This window comes from Falco naumanni, chromosome 4 (genome assembly GCF_017639655.2).
Source record: "Falco naumanni isolate bFalNau1 chromosome 4, bFalNau1.pat, whole genome shotgun sequence".
Lineage (NCBI taxonomy): Eukaryota > Metazoa > Chordata > Aves > Falconiformes > Falconidae > Falco > Falco naumanni.
This window is the reverse complement of record NC_054057.1, coordinates 112,569,000-112,593,744: the sequence shown is the minus strand read 5'-3', so window position 1 is coordinate 112,593,744 and position 24,745 is coordinate 112,569,000. Positions and strand designations below refer to the sequence as shown.

The 24,745-nt window shown below is 43.9% G+C and overlaps 1 protein-coding gene and 1 long non-coding RNA gene across 13 annotated transcripts in view; both read left to right on the top strand.

Annotated features, from left to right (window-relative positions):
• The window catches only part of LOC121087848, a 38,716-nt gene extending 37,031 nt beyond the window's left edge, over positions 1 to 1,685 (top strand). Inside the window, exon 5 of the long non-coding RNA XR_005827762.1 lies at positions 258 to 1,685. This is a non-coding gene — a long non-coding RNA (uncharacterized LOC121087848). The remainder of the gene's footprint in view (positions 1 to 257) is intronic.
• A 9,559-nt stretch (positions 1,686 to 11,244) lies between these two features.
• Positions 11,245 to 24,745, top strand: part of DOCK3 (dedicator of cytokinesis 3) — a 224,660-nt gene continuing 211,159 nt past the window's right edge. For 11 of the 12 annotated variants that reach the window (XM_040590724.1, XM_040590720.1, XM_040590726.1 and 8 more), the window contains exon 1: positions 11,245 to 11,566. In XM_040590724.1, coding sequence (XP_040446658.1) covers positions 11,530 to 11,566 — 37 coding nt within the window. In that variant the 5' untranslated portion in view covers positions 11,245 to 11,529. The remainder of the gene's footprint in view (positions 11,567 to 24,745) is intronic. The other variant, XM_040590722.1, reaches the window with a different exon arrangement.

Here is a 24,745-nt window from a genome sequence, read left to right as displayed (position 1 = left end):
ATATGTTCTCAGAAAGAACCCTTGGAGGACCCCATACCTACCGGCATCTCTAAAGTAGTCAGCTCCCTTACCAAGGTCTTTCTTCTCTGCCTTGTGTACTGCTCAGTTTTATTGTATCCTAGGTAGATTTCCTGTAGATTATCATATATATAATTATTTTTTAATCTAGAAAAGTAGTTATTTTCTTTATTTGTTTAATTTTAAACATTTATTTAAATAAAACTTTCATTTTGTCACGTTTTCTGTTTTCCTTTTAGCATTTCATTCAAAACATTTGAGAACTTTGCATGCTGCAGATGTTTGACTAACAGGGAAATAGTTGCTTGGATGACCAGTTCTGCCTTCTAAATGCAAATGACCAATCTGCCTCATTTTAAGACTGGAAGCGAAAGATGACACATATTACAAATTTCTGTTTTCAGAACAGGACACTAAGGTATTGAGATACTTTGGAATTTGGAGCCGTACACTGTGGGGTTCCCAGCAGGTTGTGGAACTCCTTACCTTCTGCCTCCTGCACATGGTTCTCTGCACACCCGTGCACCAGTGGCTGCCGTGGGTTTGCCAGTTAGCACGTGAACCTGCCACACACCCTTGCTGAAAACTGGAAAAGAAAGGGTGGGGGTTTTCTACATTACCTTTAATGTCTGTCTCATTTTCACTGCAACGTAGTCCCACTTTTTGCCTTTTTTAAAAAATCAGGTCTGAAAAATCTTTTATTTTATCATCCTTTCCATGATTTAGTTTAAATTGATTTCTGGAAGTTCTGACTTTTATCTCTTCACATTTTACACCTGTAAGTTGTACCTATCTTTTCCAGCTTCATACCTTTTTAATGCCCTTTTAGGTTTTTCATTTACACTATTAACTTTTTTAGGGGTGGTTATTCCTTTGGAGCCTGTTTTTACTGTTGCTCAAAGTTTCTTTCTCTAAAATCAAGATTAAGCCCAATGTTTGTTTATCATTCCATTTAATTTACATTTAATCATCTTATATGCATTCACTCCAACGTTGTCTGATCAACTCTTTTGTAATGTCCTTGTTGCAAATCAAAATCACATTCACAATAGTATCACTTCATGTCAATTGGCTAAACATTTGGGAAAGAAATCTGTCAGCCCTCACACTAATGAGTATATGAATGCTACCACAAACAGGAACGTTTATTTTCCCATCTCTGTCAGGAAAGTTAGTTCCTATATTGATACACTTTCTAGGAGCAATCCAATCAAATCCAGTCCTAGAATGTTCTTGAAAATCTTGAGCAAACTCATTTGTTTGTTCATATTTCCTCAAAGTTATTTCAGTTCAAACAAATTTGTTTTGTCCATGCTACTTACATTTCTTTAACCTGTTGTCTCCCTGTTTCATAACACAAGTATATCTGCATTTCTGCATTTTATTCCTGTAATTTATTTTTATCAATTTTCATTATCATTCTCCTTAGATGTTTTTATCAGTTTCTTTTAAGCGATGCATTAGACATGTGGGTTAATTATTAGGTATTCAGACAGCAATCTCATACACAATGGTAAAGTATTTCACTTACATCATATTGCTATATATTCCTTTCTTTTTCTTAGTTATATTTTTTATATTTTATTCCTTTAGGGATAAGATGTATTTCATAATTCCAACTGTAAAATGTTATGTTTGTGTAATAAATTCCAGTCCTTGTCTCTACACCCACTGGTAGTGATTTTTAATAACGTTATTCCTTCAGTGGCTTGTGCACCCAAAAATGTGTCTGTTTCTCCCCTTGAAGTTACTTGAGTTGGTCTGATAAAAGATACTTACGCTGACTTCATTATTTGTAATAGAACGAGCAGTTTGCAAACACCAACGATTAATATGAATTCCAGACTAATGAGTAAGGAAGAGTAAATTTATTTCAGTGGGTGAACAACAGATTTTACCAGGTTGCAGTAGAATTAGTATTAGTGCAAGATCACCTGTCCCCTAGAAATCCTGCCGTGAGCTCCTCCAGACAGTGGCGTGACATCTCAAATCTCTGCTGAAGGCATCCTGTCTGGGGGGTGACAGGGAGCAGCCGGTGCAGTTAGCTCAAGCTCACACAGTCAAGTATTTTGAGAACTAAATAATATGAATGAGAGATGTAACAGACACCAAAAGAAAAGATTTCGTATTAATAGGAAAATGTAATAATTGCATCAACATTTGCACTCTTCTAATTCTAAACAGTAAAATATTTGTAGTGGTGTATGTTGAGTCTAAGTTCCTGGAGATCCTTCTCTGCTACCAATAGGAAGAGAAAAGGAGTGATTAAAATAATCTGAATTTTATCTTCATAATCCTAACAGGTTCAATTAGTCAAGCAATCTGTTTGCAGTGTGCATTTGCGCTTTGCTTGGCAGGCATGTTATATTTTTATATCAGTTATATGGGTTTAGGACTGCTGAACAGATATGTAGGTTGGTTTATCCTGTGTAGGAAGGTTGCAGTGGCCAAGCCAAGCCAAAACTGGTGGTAGTCCACCTGAGGGTGTATATTTTATGAATCATAAATGAAGAATAAATATTCTGACTGAATCTGTCCTTTACTCTGTCATGTGTTGTAGGTAAAAGTATGCCTGTAAAAAAAATAGCTTTTGCAAGCCCTTCTCCAGGTCTTCCCTTCCCTTTGAAGGAATGAAAGGGGTTTATGGAGTCTTCAGACTTACACTTTTGTGGCTGAAACGCTGCCGGGGTCACAGCTGGTTTCCGAGTGATCATTTGAAACTTCTTTCCTTGTTATTTTTCCTGTGCGTGAGATTTTCTGCCTGCCATTGGCCACTTTATACTATGGGTCCACTTCCCTCTTTCTGTGGCCTGCCACATTTCGGGTGGATGTTTCCGTCAGAACTTTGGCGGGGAACTCTGCACCTCTGCTTCCGACAGACAATTATGTTGATTTATGTTACTGATTATTTAGTATGTTAATGGTAACATAAAGAATTAGCATTTTCTTGCATAGCTTTACAGGAGATAAAGAACATGTTGTTTGCCTTGACATAACACCTGCACAATCTCAGGTGGCAATCTTTCTCCTTGTGGAAGGCAGCCTGCTCAGTCCAGGCTCTTTCTTCTGCTGATCGATTCAATCACCTGATTCAGTCACTTCATGATACGAGGACGTTTCTTTCTGGTTTTCAGGAAAGTGCCTCTGATAGAGACTGAGCTGTCTGCACGTCTGTAATAGCTAGACAGCATCTTGAGGAGCTCTAGGCTTAGTCTTTGCTGCTTGAGTTTACCCAAGGGTTGTTCGCTGAGCTGGGGGGGAGGGGGATGAGTTAAATCCATGTCTTTTGCATTTGGTGAAAAACTATCAGAAATGTACTTGCTCTGTTGCTAAAGTGTCAAGAACACCACTAAGGAAAAGTGAGTATTCACCACCCTTGACAAGATGTGTGGATGCCATCTAAGCCTTTCTTACCTTCCGAGTGGAAGGCGGCTGGATGGATATACTAAGAGCTCTTTGCCAGTACGGCAGGAGAGCGTATTTGTGTAATTATTGATTCCTTCCTTGTGGTGACAGCTGATGAGGTGTTCATGCTTTTGTTATTTAGATGAATCAGCTGCTGGTCACTTTGTGCTGATTCACTCTCAGAGCTGGATAAAAGTATTTGGATGGATTTACGGTAACTTCATCCTTTTTACTCAGAGACATGCCAGTCTGCGTAATTTTGCACTTGACTAATTGTTCTGCTGTGTGAGGTAACAAAATATTCTACTTCCCCCACCCCCCTTGCCTGCCCCCAGTTACCCTGACACACGCGAGTGTATTCGGATGTGGTTGTGATTTGGGCATGCATGGGACAGTCTCAGAATTTTGCTGTATAGAAAACTGGAATAGTCTTGGCATGCTGAGAACACAAGTAGAAGACATCTCTTTCTCTTGAACATAAGACTGTTACAATGTCTTTCACAGGGATTATATCTCAAATTCATTTTGGAATCTGAAGATCATGTGAAGACTTAAGTAGTGTCTGCTTTTTAAGTGGAGAATCTAACTTTGGGCACATGATAATAGCAGTTAGAAATTTAATTTGGCCATCTATTGAACTAATTGCATTTGAATTGACCCAATCTTAACAATATTACATTTTTTAAGCTTCTAATATTTACATACTATCAAAATACATTCTTTATTCATTTTGAATATTCATATACACAATACTGAATTTATCTAGATAAAAATAATCATAATCATTTTACAGTCAAACATATAGGAAGTTTATATTTTTAAAATATAAATATCTAAATAATACAGATGGTACAATAGTAGGAATTTTTAAACAGCGTTTCTTGGGTATTGAGCATCTTGTCATGACTTTATATTTCCATAATAATTCTTCTGAGCAGCTGAACCGTGTGCCCTAGCATTCCTATAAGAAAAAACAGGATGAATGGTGATCATGGTCTAGGTCCAGCATGACTTTGAATTATCCATCTCAGTACTTCTAAATTCCATTTTTTTCCAATTGTTTATGTTAGTGCTAGTTTTATTTTCTGGTAACAATATATTCTCTGTACAAGTCAAAAGGTAATGGCCAGATATAAAGCTGGTCCTTGAGTTCATGGGTTGACCAACATGACCAGCTAGTGCTCTCTTCATAAAAATGCAGAGGTCTGGAAGCAGGAGGTTTCACGTCCTTTGCCAAAGTAGCTGTTGTGGTTTAACCCCGGCCGACAACCCAGCCTCACGCAGCCGCTCGCTCGCTGCCCCTCACCCAGAGGGATGGGCAGGAGGATCGGAAAGGAATGTAAAACTCAGGGGTTGAGATAAGAACAATTTAATAGGTAAAGCAAAAGCCGCACACACAAGCAAAGCCAAGCCGGGAACGTTCCCCACTCCCACGGGCAGGCGGGTGTTGGGCCATCCCCAGGGCAGCCGGGCTCCATCACGGAATGGGTACTCGGGCGCTCGGTGCGCTCGCTCGCTGTAGCAGCCGGGGCGGGCGGGGCGCGGCGGGCGGGGCGGGGCGCGGCGGGCGGGGCGTGCGGGGCGCGGCGGGCGGGGCGGGCAGCACCACGGACAGCGCCCGGCGGGGCGGGGGGCGGGGCACGGCTCGGTGCCGGTCCGTCACCACGTGGATGACCCAGTACAGCACCGGGCGCTGCACGGGGAGGTTCTGGAGACATGAGACGCTCGTGAGACGAGCTCCGCCAGCCGGGCTACGGCGGGGGCGCCCCCAGCGTGTCCCCGCCCCCACCCTGCGGACCGAAACGCACCGGCACCGGCTCCTTCCACCGAGCCGCACCGTGTCTGCAAACCAGGGTACCGAGCTCTGAGCCCTCAACTGCCGCTCCCCGGAGGCGTGCCGGGCCGTCCCTCGCTAGCCGGGCCCGGGTGCCCCTGAATAGCGGCAACGTCAGCGCGGGCGCCCCAAAACCCCACCAAACCTCTGCGCTCGCGGAGACTCGGCCCGGGGCTGGCGAAGCGACAGCTGAGGTGGGTTAGGGCAGCCCCTGGGCAGCCACCTGCATTCCCAAGAGTGATGATGTTTTCTCTCAATAGTATAAATCTATTAGCATGAAAGAGATCTCTTTTAAGGCAATAAATAAATATATGATAAGAAATACATAAGGTCAGAAATGAAAAAAGACCAAAGAAAAGCACGCTCCCAAGAAGAGTTCACAAATGTTTCTGAACTCTCATTTCAAAAAATAAGACAGGAGCTAATTATTACTTTGGTAGGGTTTCTTATATCCTGAACATTAAAAGAGAATTAATAGGCAAAGGTATCAATTTGTCACAACAGTGCTAATTAACATTCTATGATTTTTCACTCTCCTAATAGGTAATTTGCTGTAGAGAACATTAGGGATAAGCGAGAATGAGGTTGTAATAGTATTTTTCTCCAATTTCTTAATTATTTATGAAACGTGAAAATTCAAATGAATCTTTTGCTTTTTTTACTAATTGAAGAACAAAATACTCTATTTCTTTAGTATCAGGAAAATATTTGTTCAGCATAATTTGTGATCTATTTCAAATAAAGGTCCAGCTGACTGAATAATTGCTGTCTGCACTGTGGATTTTTGGTAATTGTACTTGAGGTATTGGTATTAAAGCATTAGTCAGTTCATTCTCTGCTTTAGTGCTAAAAAAAATAATTAAAATTATTGTCCTGACTTAATCCAGATATTTTCTAGGCAAGCAACTGACAAACTGAAATATGTTGGCATAACAAGATTGATCCATACTTGTCCTTATGCAAGTCCTGGTCTTTTCTGGTTCTATAATTTGCTTTCAAGCAATAGTAAAAATAGAATAAAAGTAACTATTAACATTATGTTTGCAACGACAAATTGTTCTTAGTTGATGTTTTTGTGGGGGTTTGTTTAGATGAGACTGAACTCCAGATGTCTAATGTTCTGGAGGGATTTGAAAGTACCTCTTTCTCTGCCCCCGATGACTTTAGATAACCTTTGCTTCTAAGATTACTGGAATATTTCATGCTGACTTCCATTTTGCATGGAAGAAAAATTGTGGTACAAAAGGAATGGAACAATAGAACTACTGTAATTGAGATGATGCTCTGAGGATGAACTACTGTAGTTGAGATGATGCTCCGAGGATTACCAGAAAGTTATGTTTGCTGCATCTCACATGATGAAGTTAGATGTGTTGGTTGCTGTCCTTCATGAGCTCCCACTTCATGCACTCAGTAAGGAAAAGATGACGGAGTGACAACTGCAAGCTAGAAATGCTGCGTGGTGTATAGGGGTCTGCTTTCCTTTCCTGCCACTCTGAGAAATGTTGAGGGTTGGGAGCAAAGCTGCTTATAAGAAGCTCATTCTGACTTTTAAAAAGGACTTTAAAGATGATGGCCTTTATAACCCTCCCCCAATCCAGAGTGCTAATCAGAAACCATCCCGATGAAAGAATAATTAGGTGAATGAAGTTGTGGGACACAAACACTGCAATGCCTCAGAGGGATAAACTGCTGTCATTTGCTGCCTTTAGATTCCTAAGATGATGGTTTGGTCCTTTCTTCAGGAGGAAAAAAAAATTAATCCATGAGATGGCCTTGTGCAGTAGGACAAAGAATATAATTTCTATCTGTACATCAGTCTTCCTGCTCAAAAGTTTCAGAGCATTACTTCATCAAAGGGAGAATAGCCCCATTCTTGAGACATGTGAATCCCTATTTTGAGGCACAAAGGAGAAACACTTGGTGCTTCAAAAGGACCTGTGAGGTTATTGGAGGTGGTGATAGAGCGTATTTGCTTTAGATTCTTTTGTTTCTCCATGTAAGGTGAGGAATTTATAATTTAATGGGAAGGTCAGGTTGTTTAATGGCTTCTGTTCATCTTATCAACAGGGAAAGAATATGAACTTCAAAGAGATAAATATTCAAAGTTGGAACCTCAGGTGTAGAAAAGGAGGTAACATAATCAAATACATTGACTGTCAGAGGGAGTTAGAATTCATCCCTGATTATTTTGGGGTTTTTTTTTGTGATAGAAGGGGTTCTGGGCCATGTTTCTAAAACAGAGACTGAAAGTAATAATGGAAGTAGAAGTACCAGCATCTATAGCCCTGAGAATAAGGAGAAAGGGTAAAGTACAGGGATGCTCTTACCTGAAAGAGAGGGCGAGAGGGTGATATGTTCCATGATACCTTAAGGCTGAGATAACTGAGAAAAATTTGCTTGCAGGGAGGTATGAGAATCTCTCTGCTTTCTGCACTCTGACCTTCCATTGTCCCTTGCAGAGCATTTGAAAGGATCATGCAGTTCCCTTGATCTATTTAAGAGAAAGAAACTGTGTCAAATCTCTCCAATCCCGAGCCAGCTGTCTTTCAGATCACATCTATATTACAGCAAGACAGTATAAGACAAACTCTGTAACGTATTTTAATTACTCCTGTGTTAAACGTGAATGCATATTCTGTTTAGATAAGGACAATCGTGTCTGCAGTAACTTAACCATAAGCAGCTCACCACACTTCTGACATTACAGCTCCTGTACGCAGTGGATGTTCGGTAACATTCAACAGCGTTATTCAGAGTGCTTAGCACTTTCTTTCTGGCTTGACTTGTTCAATTATATAAAGTCTTGAAGCGTGTATTTGCCATTATTTCCATATGGTGCAACACAGCAGTTTAGTGACAAAGACTCAGAATGGCAGCTCAGAAGATTTCTACAAGGGGAGGCCACTTTTCTCTGAAGAGCATTAGTGTTTGGGATCCATGATGTTCACCAGAACTTGGTTCTTGTAGCAGCTCTGACATTTACAGCAGTTTTTAGAATGTAGTTTGATTGCTGAAGTTAATTTAAAAAACTTCTTAACGAAACCTTAAAATCATTTAAATACTCTAATGAAGTAGGCATTGGATTCCCAATTTTGTGGTGGTGGTTTCTGAATGTGCAATCTTTATGACAGAGAAAAATAAAAACAGCTCCAGAAAAAAAAAACAACCCTGGGGCATATAACCTTCAGAATTTCTCGTTTGTGCTTGCACAATACTGCTGTGCCTTTCCCATGCTTTACAGAGTAGCATGAATATTGAGGTTGGCAGGTGTGAGCTCTGTTAAAGACAGAAAAAAGACAGAAGAAATGGTTGTTTTGCAGCCCTGCATAACAGTCCCTGCTTGCTTTGGTCTGCCTCCTTTGCACGTGGGTGATCCTGAATACCTGCTTGCTGCCTGGGAGAACAGTGCCTCTGCCTCCCTTACAGGATGAGGTGTTTGTTCTATGCTACACGTAAGTTACGAATATTTACTAAAGCAATCAAGTATTTATGTAGAGGTGATAGATGACTCATTAAACTGGTGAATGCATGTATCAGAGGAACAGGTGTAAATATATTTGGTAACTTTAAGTTGTGCAAACTTGCATTCCACTGACTCTACAGTAGCATACACTGATTTTTTATCTTTCTGAAGTGGCTCATATGCCCCTCTACTGACTCTTTCTGTCTGAAAATAGGCATTACCAGCAGCAGCGCAGGAAAAATGTTAGGAATAAATATGTAATAATATGTACTATATTTCAAATAAAAGTAATCTGTCATCAATATGACTGTACCTGTTAATGCTATCATTTATATGTCCACAATCAGGGAACATAAATGGCATCATGCCCTTTAAACAAAATGTTTCTTGCACACCACTAGTTCCTTGCCCGTTCCATTCTGTCTGTTATTCCGGTGTCCTCCGCAGAGTGTATATAACCTTGCAAGGTTCTCACCTTGTCTTCCCAAGTTCACCTTCATCCCATATTTGATTTAAGGGGAAAAGTCAACTCAGACATGGTTGTATTTTGGAAAAAAATCTGCTGTGTTTTTTGTGAAGCGGGAGGAGGATCGGTTTAGCTACTGGTCAGCGTAGCAGCAAGAAGAATCCACAAACTGCTGGGGCAGTAGGATGAAAAGGCTGGAAGAATTAACCAGCTGCTGTCACTACAGAGCTTTCCTGCTCCCAGAGCACTAGTAGGAGATGAAGAGGTATTTATTATTGACACACATAGGTGAAAATCCCATTTCTCAAACTCAGCAGCAGCCTATCTCCAACAGATGCAACTCAATGACTTTGTCAGGCTTTGTCCCTTCAGAAAGCTATTTCTGCATGCTGTGGGAGTGCCTCAGGAAGGAAAGTAATGAAGCTATTGTAAATATATATGCCTAAATGAGAATATGAATTAAGGTATGATTGAATAAGTTGTTTTTTCTGAATCAATAATGTACAAATGTGCTTACTTATTGGCCATTCTGTTTGCACTCTACACAGGCAAGCAAAAACCAGCAGCCCCAAACCAAGCAAAGACCCAAACAGATTCAGTGTTGAAACAGAAGTTGCACATGTTAAAAAAATAAATAATGAAGGTTTCCACAGCAACCTAAGTTCTGTAGTGCAAATTGGTGACTTTTGTTCTGTTTTATTATATAATGATAGAACAGATATTCTATAAAAAGTGTTGGGTACAGCTGAAGTTATATTATTAAGAAGTTCAGTGTGGTCCCAAAACTCCACAGCGAGCAGTTTGTTTACCAGGGTTTCTGCCAACGCGGTGTGGAAGGTGCTGGCTCCTGCCTGTGCCTTTGGAAAGGTTCCGCGGGGAGAACAGCCGCTGGTCTGGCAGAATATTCGCAGCCATCAAACATCCCGTTACAGGAAAAGTTCTGAGTTACATGTTCCAGCTTTTAATTTGCTGGGAGAAATTCAAATGTGGGCTTTATGGAAACGGTAGAAATGAAAGACAAACTCAGAGATCAAATCTAAAACCTATTCCACATTTTGGGCAAGTGTTTGTTGTGTGACCTGTATAGATTTTGCCAGGTCCTTAGAAACTTGGGAAGTTAATTTTTTTAAAAAAGGTGACAGTATCGGACAGATTTTGGTCGAGGGGCTGGTGGTGTCACAGTGGGAGGGCTGGGGCGCTCCCGTCCCTCCTGCCCATGCCAGCCTCATGCCACTGCTGCGCACTTAGTGAACACCTCGTTCCTCCGTTTGCAAAACGTGGATAACTTTATCACAGCAATGGGAAGAGGTTTCCATAAAGGTGGGGGTGGGGTACACACCTGAATGTCCCGCAGAGCGCTCGGAGCGGGGCCCGCATGCAGCGAGGGAACACAGACCGGAACGTTCTCCCCTTCGCGCGGCCACCTTCGGCATTTGCCTGGTTTGTGAACCCTGCGCTGCCCGGCCGCTGCGGGCGGGGGACACCGGGGGGGGGTCACCGGGAGGGGGGGTCACCGGGAGGGGGGGTCACCGGGAGGGGGGGTCACCGGGGTTACCCCCCCTGCGGCGGCGGCGCTTTTCCCGGGAGGAACCTCGGCCCGGCCGGTGTCAGACAACAGAGGCCCTGCCCAGGCCGCTGGGGGCGGGGGAGGCGCAGGGGGGCTGCCGGGGCCGCGGGACCCCCGGGGAGCGCCGGGCTCATGTGAGCGGCAGCCGCGGTAACGGGGGTTCGGTAACGAGGGGTTCGCGCTCGCCCCGGTGCTTGGGCACGCGGCCGGCCGAGCCCTTCCTGCCCCGCCCCGCCCCGCCCCGCCCCGCCCCGCCCCGCCCCGCCCCGCCCCGCCCCGCCCGCCGCCGCCGCCGCCGCCGCCCCCGCGCCTCGCGCCCGCGCGCGCCTCGTGCGGCCGCGCGGGGCTGGGGGGCGGTGCGGGCCGCGCATGCGCGCGGGGCCCGGCGGGAGGGGGAGGGGGAGGGGGGGCGCGGCAGCCCGAGTCCTTCGGCGGCGGCGGTAGGAGCAGCGGCGGTGGTGGCAGGGCCGGGGCCCGCCGAGGCGGCAGGGCGGGAGCCCGCGGGGCCGCGCTAGGGGAGGCACGGGGCCGGCGGACGCCGCCGGGCGCTGCGGGAGCGGCGGCTGTTGCTGCCCAGGCGGGGGGGGGGGCGCCTCCCCCCGCCCCCGCCGAGCGACCCTCGGCGCAGCCCGGCCGGAGCATCAGGCGGGGGCTGCCGGCGCGGCGGCCCCGCTGGGGCAGGAGGAGAAGCCGTCCCCGCTCCATGCGCGGCGCTCGCCCGCCTCGCTCTGCCCAGGGGACCCGCGGCCGCGGCCGGCAGCCGCCGCAGCAGCATGTGGAGCCCGACCGAGGAGGAGAAATACGGCGTGGGTAGGTGCTGCCGGCCCCCCGCGGCTCTGCGCAGCGGCCGGGCCCGGGGGCTGGGGGCCTGGGGGCCGCTCCGCGCTCCCCCCGGCCGCCGCTGCCGCTCCGCGGGGGCGGCTGTGGTCGCTGCCGGCAGGTGGGCGGTGGGGGGCGGCGGGGCGGGCGGGCGCCGCCCCCGGGGCTGTGGGGGTGCCCGAGGCCGAGCTACCCGACCCCCCCCCCGGCCCGCGGGGCCCTGCTGTGGGTCGCTCCCCCGAGTCTCCGCGGCGCGGCGGGAGCAGCAGCCCGGGGGGGGCGCCCGGCCCCGGCGGCCAAATCATCGGGGAACGGGCCCTGAGCCCTTAATCGCCTTACGGCGCGGCCCCCTTTCCCCCGTCTAATCTGTGGTTTGCGGTGATCTTGTTTGTGTGGAGTTTGGGGAGGGGGATCGGTTCTGGCGCCGTGTCATTAGGGGGCGTCGCTGCCGCACCTGTGCGGGGCCCGGGGGGCGGGGGGGCCGCGGGGTGCGGGGCGCTGCGTGGGGCGCCGCGTTGCGTTGCGGTCGCCCGCAGCCGGGTCCCGCCGGTGCCGGTTTCGCCGTTGGCCGTCGGTCGGTGTTGGTGCCGCCCGGAGCCGTTCGCTGACCCGAGGCAGTAGCTGCGCTGCCCTTGCTGGGTCTGGGGGTTTCGTGTACCCTCGTCTCGGGCGGTAGCGGGGTCGCGGTGTCTAACAAAACGGAAGGGAGACCCGGACTTTCTTTTACTTGCGCTTTTGCTTAATTGTTTTTAAACTGTTGATTTTTATAACAAAAGTAGGTAGCGTCTGCCCTGATTAGGCACCTAAATGCTTTTTATAAATGCTTTTGTAGTTTTCGATTGCTTATATTGATTTTTAACTCTCACAGTGTGTAGAGATGATCAATTTCTGCAGATATTTTTAAAAAATATAAACAAACTTGCTATAAAGATCTGCTAACCTGTACTGTTAGTGAATTTTGATGGTTGACTTGTGAGCAATTAAAAGCCTAATGCTGCTAATACCTACAACACGCTTTGAGCACATAGTCGACAACAAAATATGTTGGTACTTTTTGTTGATTTTCCATCTTGTGCAACAAATATTCTGCTGGGTATGTTCCGCATACCTTCCTAATGAATAGAAGAAATAAAGGGGAGTTCACTTTTGTTTAAAAAAAAAAAAATACTCAAATATGGTTTGTCAGATGAGAACCTGTAAGCGTAGGGCAGTGTGCGCGAGTGGCGTAAAGCAGCCCAGGACAGCCCTTGCAATGCTGTTGCTGTCTTGGTCAGTCACTGGGTATATCAAGTTAACCCGCTTTGTTAACCTCAGCTGGACTTCCAGGGAATACAAAGTACCCAGACTTGCACATACCCCTACCCTTGGTGGAAGACCACCTCTGTTGCCCTAGTGCTAAACTTGCCACTGCAGTGGCTGAAAGGTGCTTTTTTTAAAAAAAATTACTCATTTTTCAAGTCTTGTTTGTTTTCCTCTCTTCCTTTTACATAGTCATTTTTATTTGCCGTGTTGCAGGGTTTGATATTCAGAGTTTTGTTTGTGTCTGGTCCATGTTCTCGAATAAGAAAATATGCGTGTATGCTACCTGAATCAAAAAGTAGGTGAACTAATTTTTTCTTCTACTCAGATGTATAATCTCTATTCGGGTTGTAAACAAGTCTAAAAGAGGCATCCAGCCAGAAGAGAGAGTAGTGAATGAAGTGTTATTTCAGTAAATATTCTGTAGTCTTAAGAATAATTCTGTGATGTTGATTTTTCATTTTCATGTAGGTAGGTCTGAGATACTGGCTAAATCTTAAGAATTTTGGTGATCTTTAGGCAAGTTTTTTTTTAATTTTTTTTTTTTATTCTTGGGTAGCTTTAATTACTTTTCCTGTAATTGAAATTGGTTGATAATCCTCCAGAGAGGGAGAATAGCTGAAAAATGCTGCTTGTGCCTGGAGTTTAGTTACTATAAGTGGGGAAAGGAGTACAGGTTTTGCAAAAGTGAATCTGTCATTGTTTGCTGGAGTGGTCAATTTTGTGCATTTTGGAGAAACTAATCTATAGAAGGTGTAAACCTAAGGTTTTACTGTTAGAAGGTGCACTAGCAAAAAAAGAGAGTGGGCAGGAGGTGATTTACACCCCCCCCCACCCCCAATGTAATTCCTGATTTCACAAATAAAGTTATATATGCAAAAATAATTTTCTGGTCATGAGTTGCTGGTATAAGCTTATGCCTTGGGCTTCAGTAGTTTGTTTTTATTTTGACCACTGTCTATCAAAAAAAAGCCTTGTGTGTTTTCTCTGTGCTCTTGTTAAACCATGAAAAGTTTTTGATTTGACTTTGGATTAAGGCTATAGACTTTATGTCCCTGTTGATGTAAGTGGGGTGGGAAAAAAATCCGGTTATTTCTGCAACTGGAATACCACAGAGAGCTTTCTCATGAAATAGAAAGGTGTGTCTGGGCATCCAGGCCCTGTACATACCTGTTTGTGTGTATCAAGGAGAGTGAAAGTATCCTATGAAGTAGTTAATCCTGATGCTGTTCTTTGTTGAAAGTAAATTGTGATCTGTGTCGTTTTCTTACCTAGGTAGTTGGCTCAGAGATGATGATTTATAGAGTCTGTTCCTTCAGAAAGACACCATGTTCCCTCTCCCAGCACGTGGGTATAGAAGGGCTTTTGTATTCTGCACTGGCTTGCAAAGAGTTCAAGACAAAGACATTTCTTACATGCTTGCTGGAGCCCTTTTACAGCTACACAGGCTCCTGACTGCAAGATGACATGTTAAATTTGCTGATGTGACTGTCAGGGGCTTTTTGGCGGTTCTGAAGTGCTCTTTGCTTGTCTAGACGCAACTAAAAGGAAGCTTTCAGTGCTTGCAGTTGTAGGATGCTATGGTATTGCCCAGTTCTCATATGAGCCATTGCATACTTCTGCAACAAAGATATTATAAGATTGCTCAGGATGTTTCTAAATAAATAAGTTAAACATTCTCCTGACAACGCTGAAGTTCTTCCTTGGTTGTATTTCTCAGCTACTATAGCAACTACCTGGTAGCTGTAGCTCCTTTCTGTTCTATTTAGAAATACCTATTTTCAGTGGCTCTAATCCCAACTGTGCTTTTAAAACTGTAGACTTGCTGCTGAAAGGCAAACAGTTCTTCCACAGATGCTTAAGGTGACCAGTTATGAAAACAGTTAGTGAGATTTCTAAACTGATTATCAAAGATAACTAGCTCTCTAGCCCTCTAGTGTTCTAATATTTCTAAAGCAGCCTCTGTTTCTAAGAAAATATTTATTAAAGTGATCTGATTAGTTACATTATCCTTCTAAAGCAAGTATTAAATTATAATGAATTAAAAGGAAAAGCTAAGCAGAGAGAACTCTTTAGTAAATAACTGTTAATTAAAATTTGGCAGACGGATGAGAGCTGGTTATGTATTTCATTAGGCTGTCAGTTTCTGCTGCTTTATTTTTGTGCAAGGAGCACGTTTAGGTGGTTCTCAAGAAAGTTTTTGGTGGTGTTTTGTAGTTTTTTAATGTAGTTAATCCTGTACTTTGAATGGCTGACCAAGTTAAATATGTATTAAATCATGGAGAAGAAGGAAAACCTGCCTGCATAAACAGCACCTGTTCTTAGTTTATTCAAAGAATTAGTGTTAAATTCTGCTGTTTCATTTCAAATGAATTTTTAATCTTTTTTTTTTACCACTTAATTGGTAATGATGAAAAATAAATCTGTAAGCACAAATACATATAAATAATACTTCCCTTGCTCCTACTAAGAAAGGATGGAACATCATAATGTCCTAGTTGCAGTTCTGTACTGCAGCTTCTGCTTTTTGGTCAGTATCTTGATATTTTTTTGTATTCTCCTCACCAGTAAACCTTGGCTTACACAAATATCCCAATTTGTGTGTTTGGAAAAACAGGACTGCAGAACTTACAAAAAGTCTGCCTTCCCATACCAAGTTCCTTGGCACGCTGCTCTGTTCTACCTGTTTATGTGTTTATGTAGAAGGCAGCTGGGGGATGGAGTGCCTTGGGCTGACCGCTGTTGCGGTTTCTCTGTTTCACCGAAGCAGCTTGTTACAGGTTTCAAATGAAAAGTTTTGGAGAGCTAGAAGAGAAGGTCCCTCCCCCAGATTAGGAGAAAGTCCATCTTTGGTGACCTGGGAAGCAATATCAGTCATTGCAGCTGGGTTCTGGGTCATGGGATGTCTGTGGTACTTCATTTTCTTTTGTGCCTTATTGGCAGAAACTGTGGTGGCAGGAGGGGGGTGACTTGGGATGTTCTGCAGTGATCTGTCTTGGAGCCAAAGTGCTGGGGAGGGATGTACTTCTGAACCTTCTGCGTGGTGCTGTGTGGAGACGTGGTGGTAATACCTGGGGACTTGCTCATTAGGAAAACTAGATGGTCTGTGGATTGGAGTGATTTTTAGTTCCATTTAATATTTTGCCCCTACAGGCCTTTTTTTGCCCTTAGGGCTTAAGAACGAAGAAAGGAATTTGTCAGTCTGGGGTCATAAAGGAAATGTCTATGTGTTATTTGTCTGAATGAGAAATGAATCACACCTCGCAATGTCTCTGGGAAAGATCAACTCCCAGGACGCACCCAACTGGAAACATTCAGTATAGATAGGAAAGTTTAGTGAGGTGTCGTTTAATGCAGTGGGGAATTTTAGTTTCATCTAGTATAAATCTGTATTTCTGCTGTTGCTGATATCACTTGGAGACTAAATACACTGTTTTGTGGGAAGGTATTAAGGTATTTTGGCTCATTTATCCTAGAAAAGACTAGCCAAAAGACATTGTGGTTACTCTTGTCTGCGGAGCTGGGTGAGAATTAATCTGTAAGATATTACTAGTTTGAGATCATCTCAATCCCACTTGTCCACAAATGCATTTACAGTAGGAATTAGCCAAAACATTTATAAATACGGGAAGAATGAAGTTGAGAAACAGTTTTTCAAATTGCTTGCAAAGGCAAGGAATCAAATGCGTATGTTTAGCAGTTTATTGTGTGGTTTGTATGGGAATGTAGGTGTGATCTTGGAGTGAGAGGTGATAGTCTTGTAATACGGGGTTTAACTTTCCATGCTTTGATGCTTTTGAGAGCAAATTTCTCCATTTATTCATAGTTATACTGTATTATGTATTCAGTTAAGACCTTCAGGACTTCAGGTGCTTGCGAGTAGGGTGGGGGCAGAGGTGATTCCTCTCTGACCTTATCCGCAGTGCAGAATGGATTTTATATTCAGACTGATTTCCTGAAGGTGGAAATCTTCAAGTGTCAGGCTTTGTGTCCTCTCCTAACAACACCTCTCATCCAGTAATGAGAGACATTTGATGATGAGAGTTGGCAGTCTCAGGCATACGCTTCCTATGGATTTAATGAAAATTGGTGGCTGGGTGGGGAAGAAGGAACTCTAGTACTAGAATTCCTGTGGATGCAGTACAGATAAGCAGCTCCTGACTTGCTGAAAAGAATAGAAAATAAAGTTCTATTGAGATTCTTCCAAACTTTTTTGTTTGGTGGCTGGAGAACGTGAAGGGGAAGTTGTTAATGTGAGCATGGGAGTAACTGAGGGTACTTTGTAGACAGGGGTGGGGACGGCGAAAAATTAACTTCCGTGGAACCATTGGTGAAGTAGAGGGAACGTGAATGTGAAATATCCATTGGTGGGAAACTACACTTGTCATATTTATTCAAGAAACAAGTTATCTTGCATTCTTTTTTAATGCAGCAGGTACCAATTACAATTAGTAGCAGGGTATATGACAAAATACCTTGAATGCTCCTTGCTCTTGGAAAATTTAGGTGATTCTTTAGTGTTTCTTACAAATAACAGTATGTGCTTTGGGTATGAATTGTCAAGCGTGTAGGACAGGAAGGGAGAATCTTCAGAGTGAAATTAGTGAGGAAAATTTAAAGTAGTTTCTCTTTTGAACAATTTAAGGCATAGGAGGTTGGTGTGTGAGTATGGAGTGACAGTGCAGGTTGTAGTTTGCAGTTGTAAGGAGGAGGAAGAGGAAAGCTGCTGTTGCTATTAATCCTTCTGAAGGTAGCGTTGTTGGTTTGCAGTCAATGGCATAGCTCAGCAGGACATGAACCTCACTAACTTGCAGAGCCTTTCTTTCCAGAAAGAAATTTTGTACTTAAAAAGTCAGACTCCCGATGATAAACGTCAGGGAAACACGTAAGAACCATTACCAGAACTTGTGGTGTAGAAAATTCTGTACCACATATTTGGTGGCATTTAAAAGCCCACAAAAAGGGGATAATTGGGAAGAGTTCTTTGTCTTCATATGCACAGTGACACCGTAGATAGGAATAATTGTTTAACATATTAATCAGAAAAGCTTTTGGAAGTTGGTTATTACATGGAAGAACTGTAAATGCCTGATGATCTCCAACAACTGGTGTTACTGGTGGCCATACATGTTTCATAGATTGGTTCTTTTGAGAAGCCTTTTTCAGATGTGGATGTGAAAACACTAACCAAAGAATAGAAAGTCTTTGGAAGATCATTCAGCTGTTTAAGAGCCTGGTGCAACTTTTCCTCCTGTTTCAGAGAATTTTTTGTTAACTTGTGTAGTGAATTAAGTTTATTGGGATCTCCTCTCAGCTGTGATGTTCAGAGGGAAGCGGCTAAAGGAAGCATACAGCAGGATCTTGGTTCAAAAGCAATTGCAATTGACAGCAGCTTTCCACTGGTTGCTTTTAAGTCATGAGTCAGCCTTAATATCACTACATTTTATTCTTTGTTCCATTTCAAAATCTGTGTGCTCAGTAAACCTCAAGGCAAAGAGGTTAAATACCTTCCTTAAGTGACTGGTGTTAAAATCAAACCTCCATTCAGTTTTTGTGTCTAAATGAACTTTATAATCTCTTCTGAGATCCTGAAAGCATCTCTTAAGGTCTTCTTAGCTATAATTCCTTCCTTTTAGATGTATTTTAGTGTTTGTTTAACTAACAAGTGTTTAGTCAAAACTTATTGAAGGTGTTAGGAAGAGCGGTGACTGTGGGTTTGAGCACACGCTTTCCAGTATAGCTGTGAGGTGATTTCTTCTTACAAGGGTAAGGCTTCCCTCTTCTTCCACTTTAGCGTCTGACTACGGTTTCTTGAGTCTTTCTGGGTATTCAGCCTTAAGAAAAGCTTATGGCCAGTGGTGCCAGCTAACTCTTGGTGACCAAACCCGGGTCATTCTGCTTTAAAGAGGCAAGCCGATACCAGTCACTTCTGACACAAAAATAAAGATTTGTCTACATGCTGCAGTACAAGGAAGCTTATGCGCTAAACACTTTTGGTGCTGACAGTAGGTGGGGTGGTGCATTATTTTCTTTATTTTGAGTACAAGCCTGTGCACTGTGCAGCATGCTAGAGCATGGTTGGGTGTGCTTTGGCGGGTGGCTCACTGTTCTAGAAATCTCTTGTTTCTGTGTGTTTGAGCAGCAGGGGCCTCTCTCTTCCCTCTAGATGTGTTTGGGCATGCGGTGTTTATGCCATCCCTTCCTACACCTGCCCTTTCGGTCTTCCCATCTTGATCAGCGTGTCGAAGAAACCCAGAACTGTAAACAGAAGCCGGCTGAAAGTAATATATAACTTTTTTACGGGCCTGTTTAGGTATTGGGTTGCATATGGTCCTTTGTGCTGCTGGGCTCTGTGGCCCACCCGGAGCAGCTGTGAAGGCAGCGGAAAGCCTTTCACAGGAGAGTATCACAGTGTTCGATGATACTCTCCCTGCGGGGAGCGATGTGTATGTTCCAGTAACTGGCTCTGCACCTGGGAGGATAGGAGGAGGTAGTTCTATTCCATCCATCTCTTCCTTTGTAGAGAAAAATGCCAGGAGGTGCTGGTGTAAAGTTGTCCACTTTACCTGGGCACGTGCTCACATTTATCTAAGTTATATATATATATATATTTGGCTGTATTATATACCTGGACAGAGAGTGTAGGTGCAAGTGAGAAAGTGTCAGCTAGTGTGGGATAAATAATCCAGAAATATATGAATTATTGTAAAAAAGAAGGCTATTGAAAACTGTAGTTTGAACTTTAGTGTCTCTGTGGGTTTTCTATCTCCCCCAAAGCACATGAGCTGAACGATTGGCAACTCGATTTTTGGTAGACCAAAGAGGTAATGGTCTTGGTTTCACTGCACTGAGCGAAGCAGGATCAGCGTGTTTGTGAGATGGTCTCGCCCTCGTACCTGCCATCATGTACCACACGGGACGGCGCTGCCTGCACGCCTGCCTGTGGCGGGTGGCCCGCCTGTGTGCCTCGGCTTGCGTTGAAGGTGACACTGGCCGGCTGCTGCCTCGCAGTGGCTTGTCGGTGTGGGCAGAGCTGGCCCGTGGCACAGGTCGGGCCTGTGGGCTGGTGTGGCAGCTCGGCATCCGCCGGAGCACGTGTGCTGCTGGCACTGCCGCCTCGGCGCGGTCGCACACCAGCGTCTGCAGCCATCCTGCCTTGGTGCTGGGCTGCAGCCTGCCGGGGTGCACCGACCTGGTCGGAGTTACAGACAAAGTCTGTGTGTGTTGGAGTTTTGGATTTTGTTGTGGTGGGTTTGTGTGTGTGTGAGTGTTTTTTGTTTGTTTTCCCCCCTGTAAGTGTTTGGTTATCTCTGTGGTTCAAGGCTGTTACACCAAGGAAGATTGCTTTTGAAGGATTGGTCTTGCAGAAAATGCTTCTCTTCTTGTCTGTGGGCAAGTGGAGGTAGAAAAGAGGGGTTTCTCTCTAACTTCTTTCACTGCAGCAAGACCCGGAGCTGCAACTTCTGATCTTGCTGGTTTTTTCCAATTCTGGAGTGACTATTTCAGATTGCTGGCAAAAGACAGTATGCTTTTAATGGGGGGGAAAAAAAAAAATTCAACCTGGATGGAGGATGCAATAAGAAAAAGAGGATTTTCCCCAATGTGTCAGATGTACACTATTTTATGCTTTCAAAACATTTGCTTAAGTTGAGATTAGAAGATGTAAAAATTCTTTAGGTCTTACAGGGGAAAAAAAGGTGTCAGGCAAATATTTAATATTTTGGTATTTTAGCAGCAAATAGTTTACCAAAAAAGTCGGAGTTCTTGTGTGTGGGTGGAAAGGTTTCTTAGCAGTCTTGTAGGCTGCCTTCAGACATCCACAAAAAGTTGTTGTGTGGCAGCTGATTGGCTAAAATACAGTTTTCAGCTAAGATGTAGGAGCCGGTATACTGATAAATACAGCTCTGTAAGCCTGCCCTGTTCTTCCCTTCCTCCTCCTCACAGGGAGCGTGCAAACTGACCGTCAGTGCCAGGGTAACTTCAGCGTGTGGTCACTTAGCAGTTAGATGGGAGGACTAAAGGTCTCACCGTAGCCAGTGTGAAGTGGGGCAGGTTGTAGAGCGCTGTTGGGTGGCACCTGTGTGTTTGCAGTGACTGGGTCAGTGGTGGGCTGCGTGCCTGTACCCCGGTGTGTTGGGGGAAGGGATCGTTCCCCCCGACGGGTGGGCTCTGGGGGCTGCGTCTGGGGCGCTGTGTCTCCCAGTGCCCAGGGTGAGGGTAGGAGGTGGTGAGGGGGCTGGAGCATGCGGTATCGGGGAGGTTTTGTGAGATCTAGGGTGGCGCAGCCTGTAGAAGAGGAGGATAAGAAGGGGTCTCGTTTGCGGTTAACTACTTTCTGCGGAGTTAAGGGGAAGATGGACCAGGTGCTTTCCAGAGTTGTGGCGTGGATGGACGGGCAGTGGTGGCAGATGACGGTGCAGGGGGACACTGATTTCCCCAGGGCATGTGGTGCAGCACAGGAGCAGGTCACCCGGAGAGGTGCTGCAGCTCTGTCCCCAGGATACTCGGCACCGGACTGCTGCTGACCTCATCTCCCGGCGATCAGCAGTGAAGCGTGGCTGCTCGTGGGTCGCGTCTGGGGTCTGTGGAACACAGCAGTGCGGGACGGCTCCGTGCTCCCTCTGCAAAGCGTGGCTTGCTCAGTGTTTTTCTCCTCTTCCAAGGTTAGGTATTGGAAAGAGGGGAAAAGGGTTTCAGAAACTGAAACAGCCTTTGTCGCTGCTTAAAAGGAAGCTGCTGCATTTACTTCCCGTATAATGGGGATGATGTATGGGTGAGGGACTTCTGTGCTGCCAGCAGAAGTTGAATGAACTGATAGCTGACGGAATAGATGTACAGGAGGGGCATGAGTAACTAGGAGAGATGCCTGCAAAGCTGGGAGCTCAAAATCAGTTCCTTAATATAGCTGAGGCAGTGGACAGTGCTGTGGACTTCTGGTCTGCTCCTTCAAGTCTACCTCTTGCCACCAGGATGTGCAAAAATATTTTAAACAGCTCATGATTTTTGAGCCTAATCTCTATTTTTATCTTAGAGGGTAGGGGAAGGATGCTAGCAGTAATTCACTTTGCTGGTGAATGATCACCTTTCTTCTCAGGCATCTGTTTCTTTTTTTTGCATGAATATTTTCGTAGCGCTGGTATGACTCAGTGGAAGGAGGCGGTGTTGCTAGGCAGCAGTTGGAGCGCTGTGCAGGTACCATGTGATGGCAGTAAGCTGCCTTGTGATCACCCGCTGGTGGCTGTTCCCGGCTGAGGGTCCGTGCCGCACAAAGCAAGAAGCATCTCTGACAGGAGCAGACGCTGCCTAGCAACTGCCACTGCTCCCCAGCCAGCCCAAATACCTCCGCTCCGGCGCGGTGCAATTCTGGTAACAGGCAAAACCCGAAGTGTAACAGGTTGCTTTCAGTTTTGAAGCATATTTTTGTTCTTCAAGGTTTTGTGTGAAAATTCATGAGGACCATTAAATAAGGTCAAAAAATTCTTTAGCCCTCTTCTAAATCCTGTCTTTTGTTTAAGCCCTACTCTTCGATTGTAATGTTAGGATGGCTTTTAATCAGCTTTCGATAATCTTCTGGGTTTTTTTTGCGTGTGTGTGTGTATTACTTTAGTGCCTGGCAATTCCAGTCGGATTAGAGCCCTGTTCCGTGTCATGTGTGCTAGCATACTCTGCAAGAAATGCCCCTCTCTGCAAAAATCTTGTATTTTATTTGGGTAGTTTGTCGGGTTTTTTTTTTTTTAGAGTATAATTGGATGTGTTCTCTCCCTCCTACCTAAATTCTTCATACTGTCCATCTTGCTTTAACAGCAGAATGTTTTAGAAGTACTGGTCCTGGCTTTTGTTCCCCATTCTCTTTGCAAACGTACTTGCTGAGTGTGGCCTGAACTTGCAAATAAATTTGCATGTCTCAGATTCAACTCTGATAAATAATTGAAACCCTCACCACAATTAATCATTTAAATACTTGGAAGGTATATTGTGAAGATGAAAACATTCTTCTAGGTATTTGTGGAATAAAATTAAAATGTTTTCATTTTAATTTCCTTGTGATTCTGTTCCCTTGTGAAATATCATCAGAGTCTTAACTGTGCAATCTATGAAGCTGCCAGGTTTAATCAAGCGGTTCTACAAAAATTTAATCATTTTGGCCTTTAATTTTGTAATAAAAATGTGAATGTTTTTGTTCCGTCAGAAACTATTTTTTTGGTCTTTTAAATTATTAAACCCACGACTTTCTGTTTGCAAGAACTACTCCTTTTTGCTAGAAAAAGGTTTGTAGTTCTGAGAGGAGCTCAGAATGGGAGGCACATGATGGCTTGGAAAGTATTAATTCTTTGCTGCCTGTAGGCGTGATTGTGCAATGCAGTTGCCTCACGAAAAGGTAAAGCTAAATCTTGACCCTTAGCTGTCTTTTCTTCTGCGTGGTAACTTGTGTCAGTGTTGGGTTTTTTCTTGCACAGTCATACTGCTGTGGCTTAGGGACTTTTCCCTGTCTGCCATATGTAAATACGAAGAATTAACATCTGTCACCCTTGGAAAATAAATTATTAAGAAAAGGTAGCTTGGAAGATTCTACAACTAAATACTGTGGAGTGGAAGAATAGAAACGGAATCTTTGCTCTTCTTATTTTAATAAAATTCTCAGAGGGCATTTGATGCAGGATCTGAACAACTAAAAATGCTTTCTTACATGACGTATAAGTGAAGCGTGGAGTTCTGTGGCGATGTGGATGTTAGAAGATGATGTGGTTAAACATTTGGGTGGCTCTGTAGAAGAAAATGTACAAAAAAAGCTATTAAATACATACATAAAATTAATACTAATAAAAATTTCTACTTCAGGAAGTCCCAATCCATAGATGGCTGAAGCTGGGGAAAGCTACATCCTCACCCTATTCTAATACTCTTCCTTCACCTCCTTGTTTTAGCCTCTGTTAGGGAAAAGGTGCTGGATTTAGAGCCATCTATGGTCTCGCCTTCTACAGTGACTCTTCAAGTTATGTTACATGGAGCCTTTATTATCATCTGGGTATTACAGGGAAGAAAATAAAGTTCATCTTATTCAGCTGTTAAAACTAGCTTACAGTGTTTGATGCTAGACACTTTTAATGGATGGTTTAATATGAAAAGCATTTTAAGGAAAGGTATACCCTGATTGTAATGTTGATTTATCCATCTGAAGTAATCATGTTATATTCTTTATGATTGATTTTGATTAATCTTTGACTCACAGATTGACTTATATTCCATGTCAGCTATTAATAGTGATAACTAGCAGTAGTTGGATACAAAATCCTTTATATAGACTGTGAAATTTAAGAGTTTGTTACATGTGTTTACCCAAAGTAAACCAAATTCTTAGCAGATGTCAGTTTAAGATACGGTTATGTGTTACAAAGCATAAATTACACCATCAGAAAACTTCATAACTTTAATATTTGCAGCACAGAACACAATTGAGTGGCTGCTCGGTGCGATTATAAATTGGTAAGGTATGGAGCTAAGTAGTTTGGTTGTAGAGCAACACAACTGCAGTTATGCTTCTCCTATGTGTTATCCTTCCCATTCCTTCTGAAATTAGTTTGGTTAAAGATATACTTAGGGCACAATCAATGCATAACCTGAATAACTGCAAGTTGAGTATAGCACAAAGTATTTATAAAAAATTAAGTGGCATACTTTAACCTGGACCAGTTGTTCTGCAGATGTCATTTAAAAAATACTGTAAGTCACCAGAATTTTAATAAGACAGATAATAATAATGAGTTGAGAACTGGAAAAAACTGTCACAAAGGCCAAGAAGATTTGTCTTTTGAAGCCATGAGTAAACATTTATGTTGCAAGTTTGCAAAATTATGATTGTTGCAGTGGCAG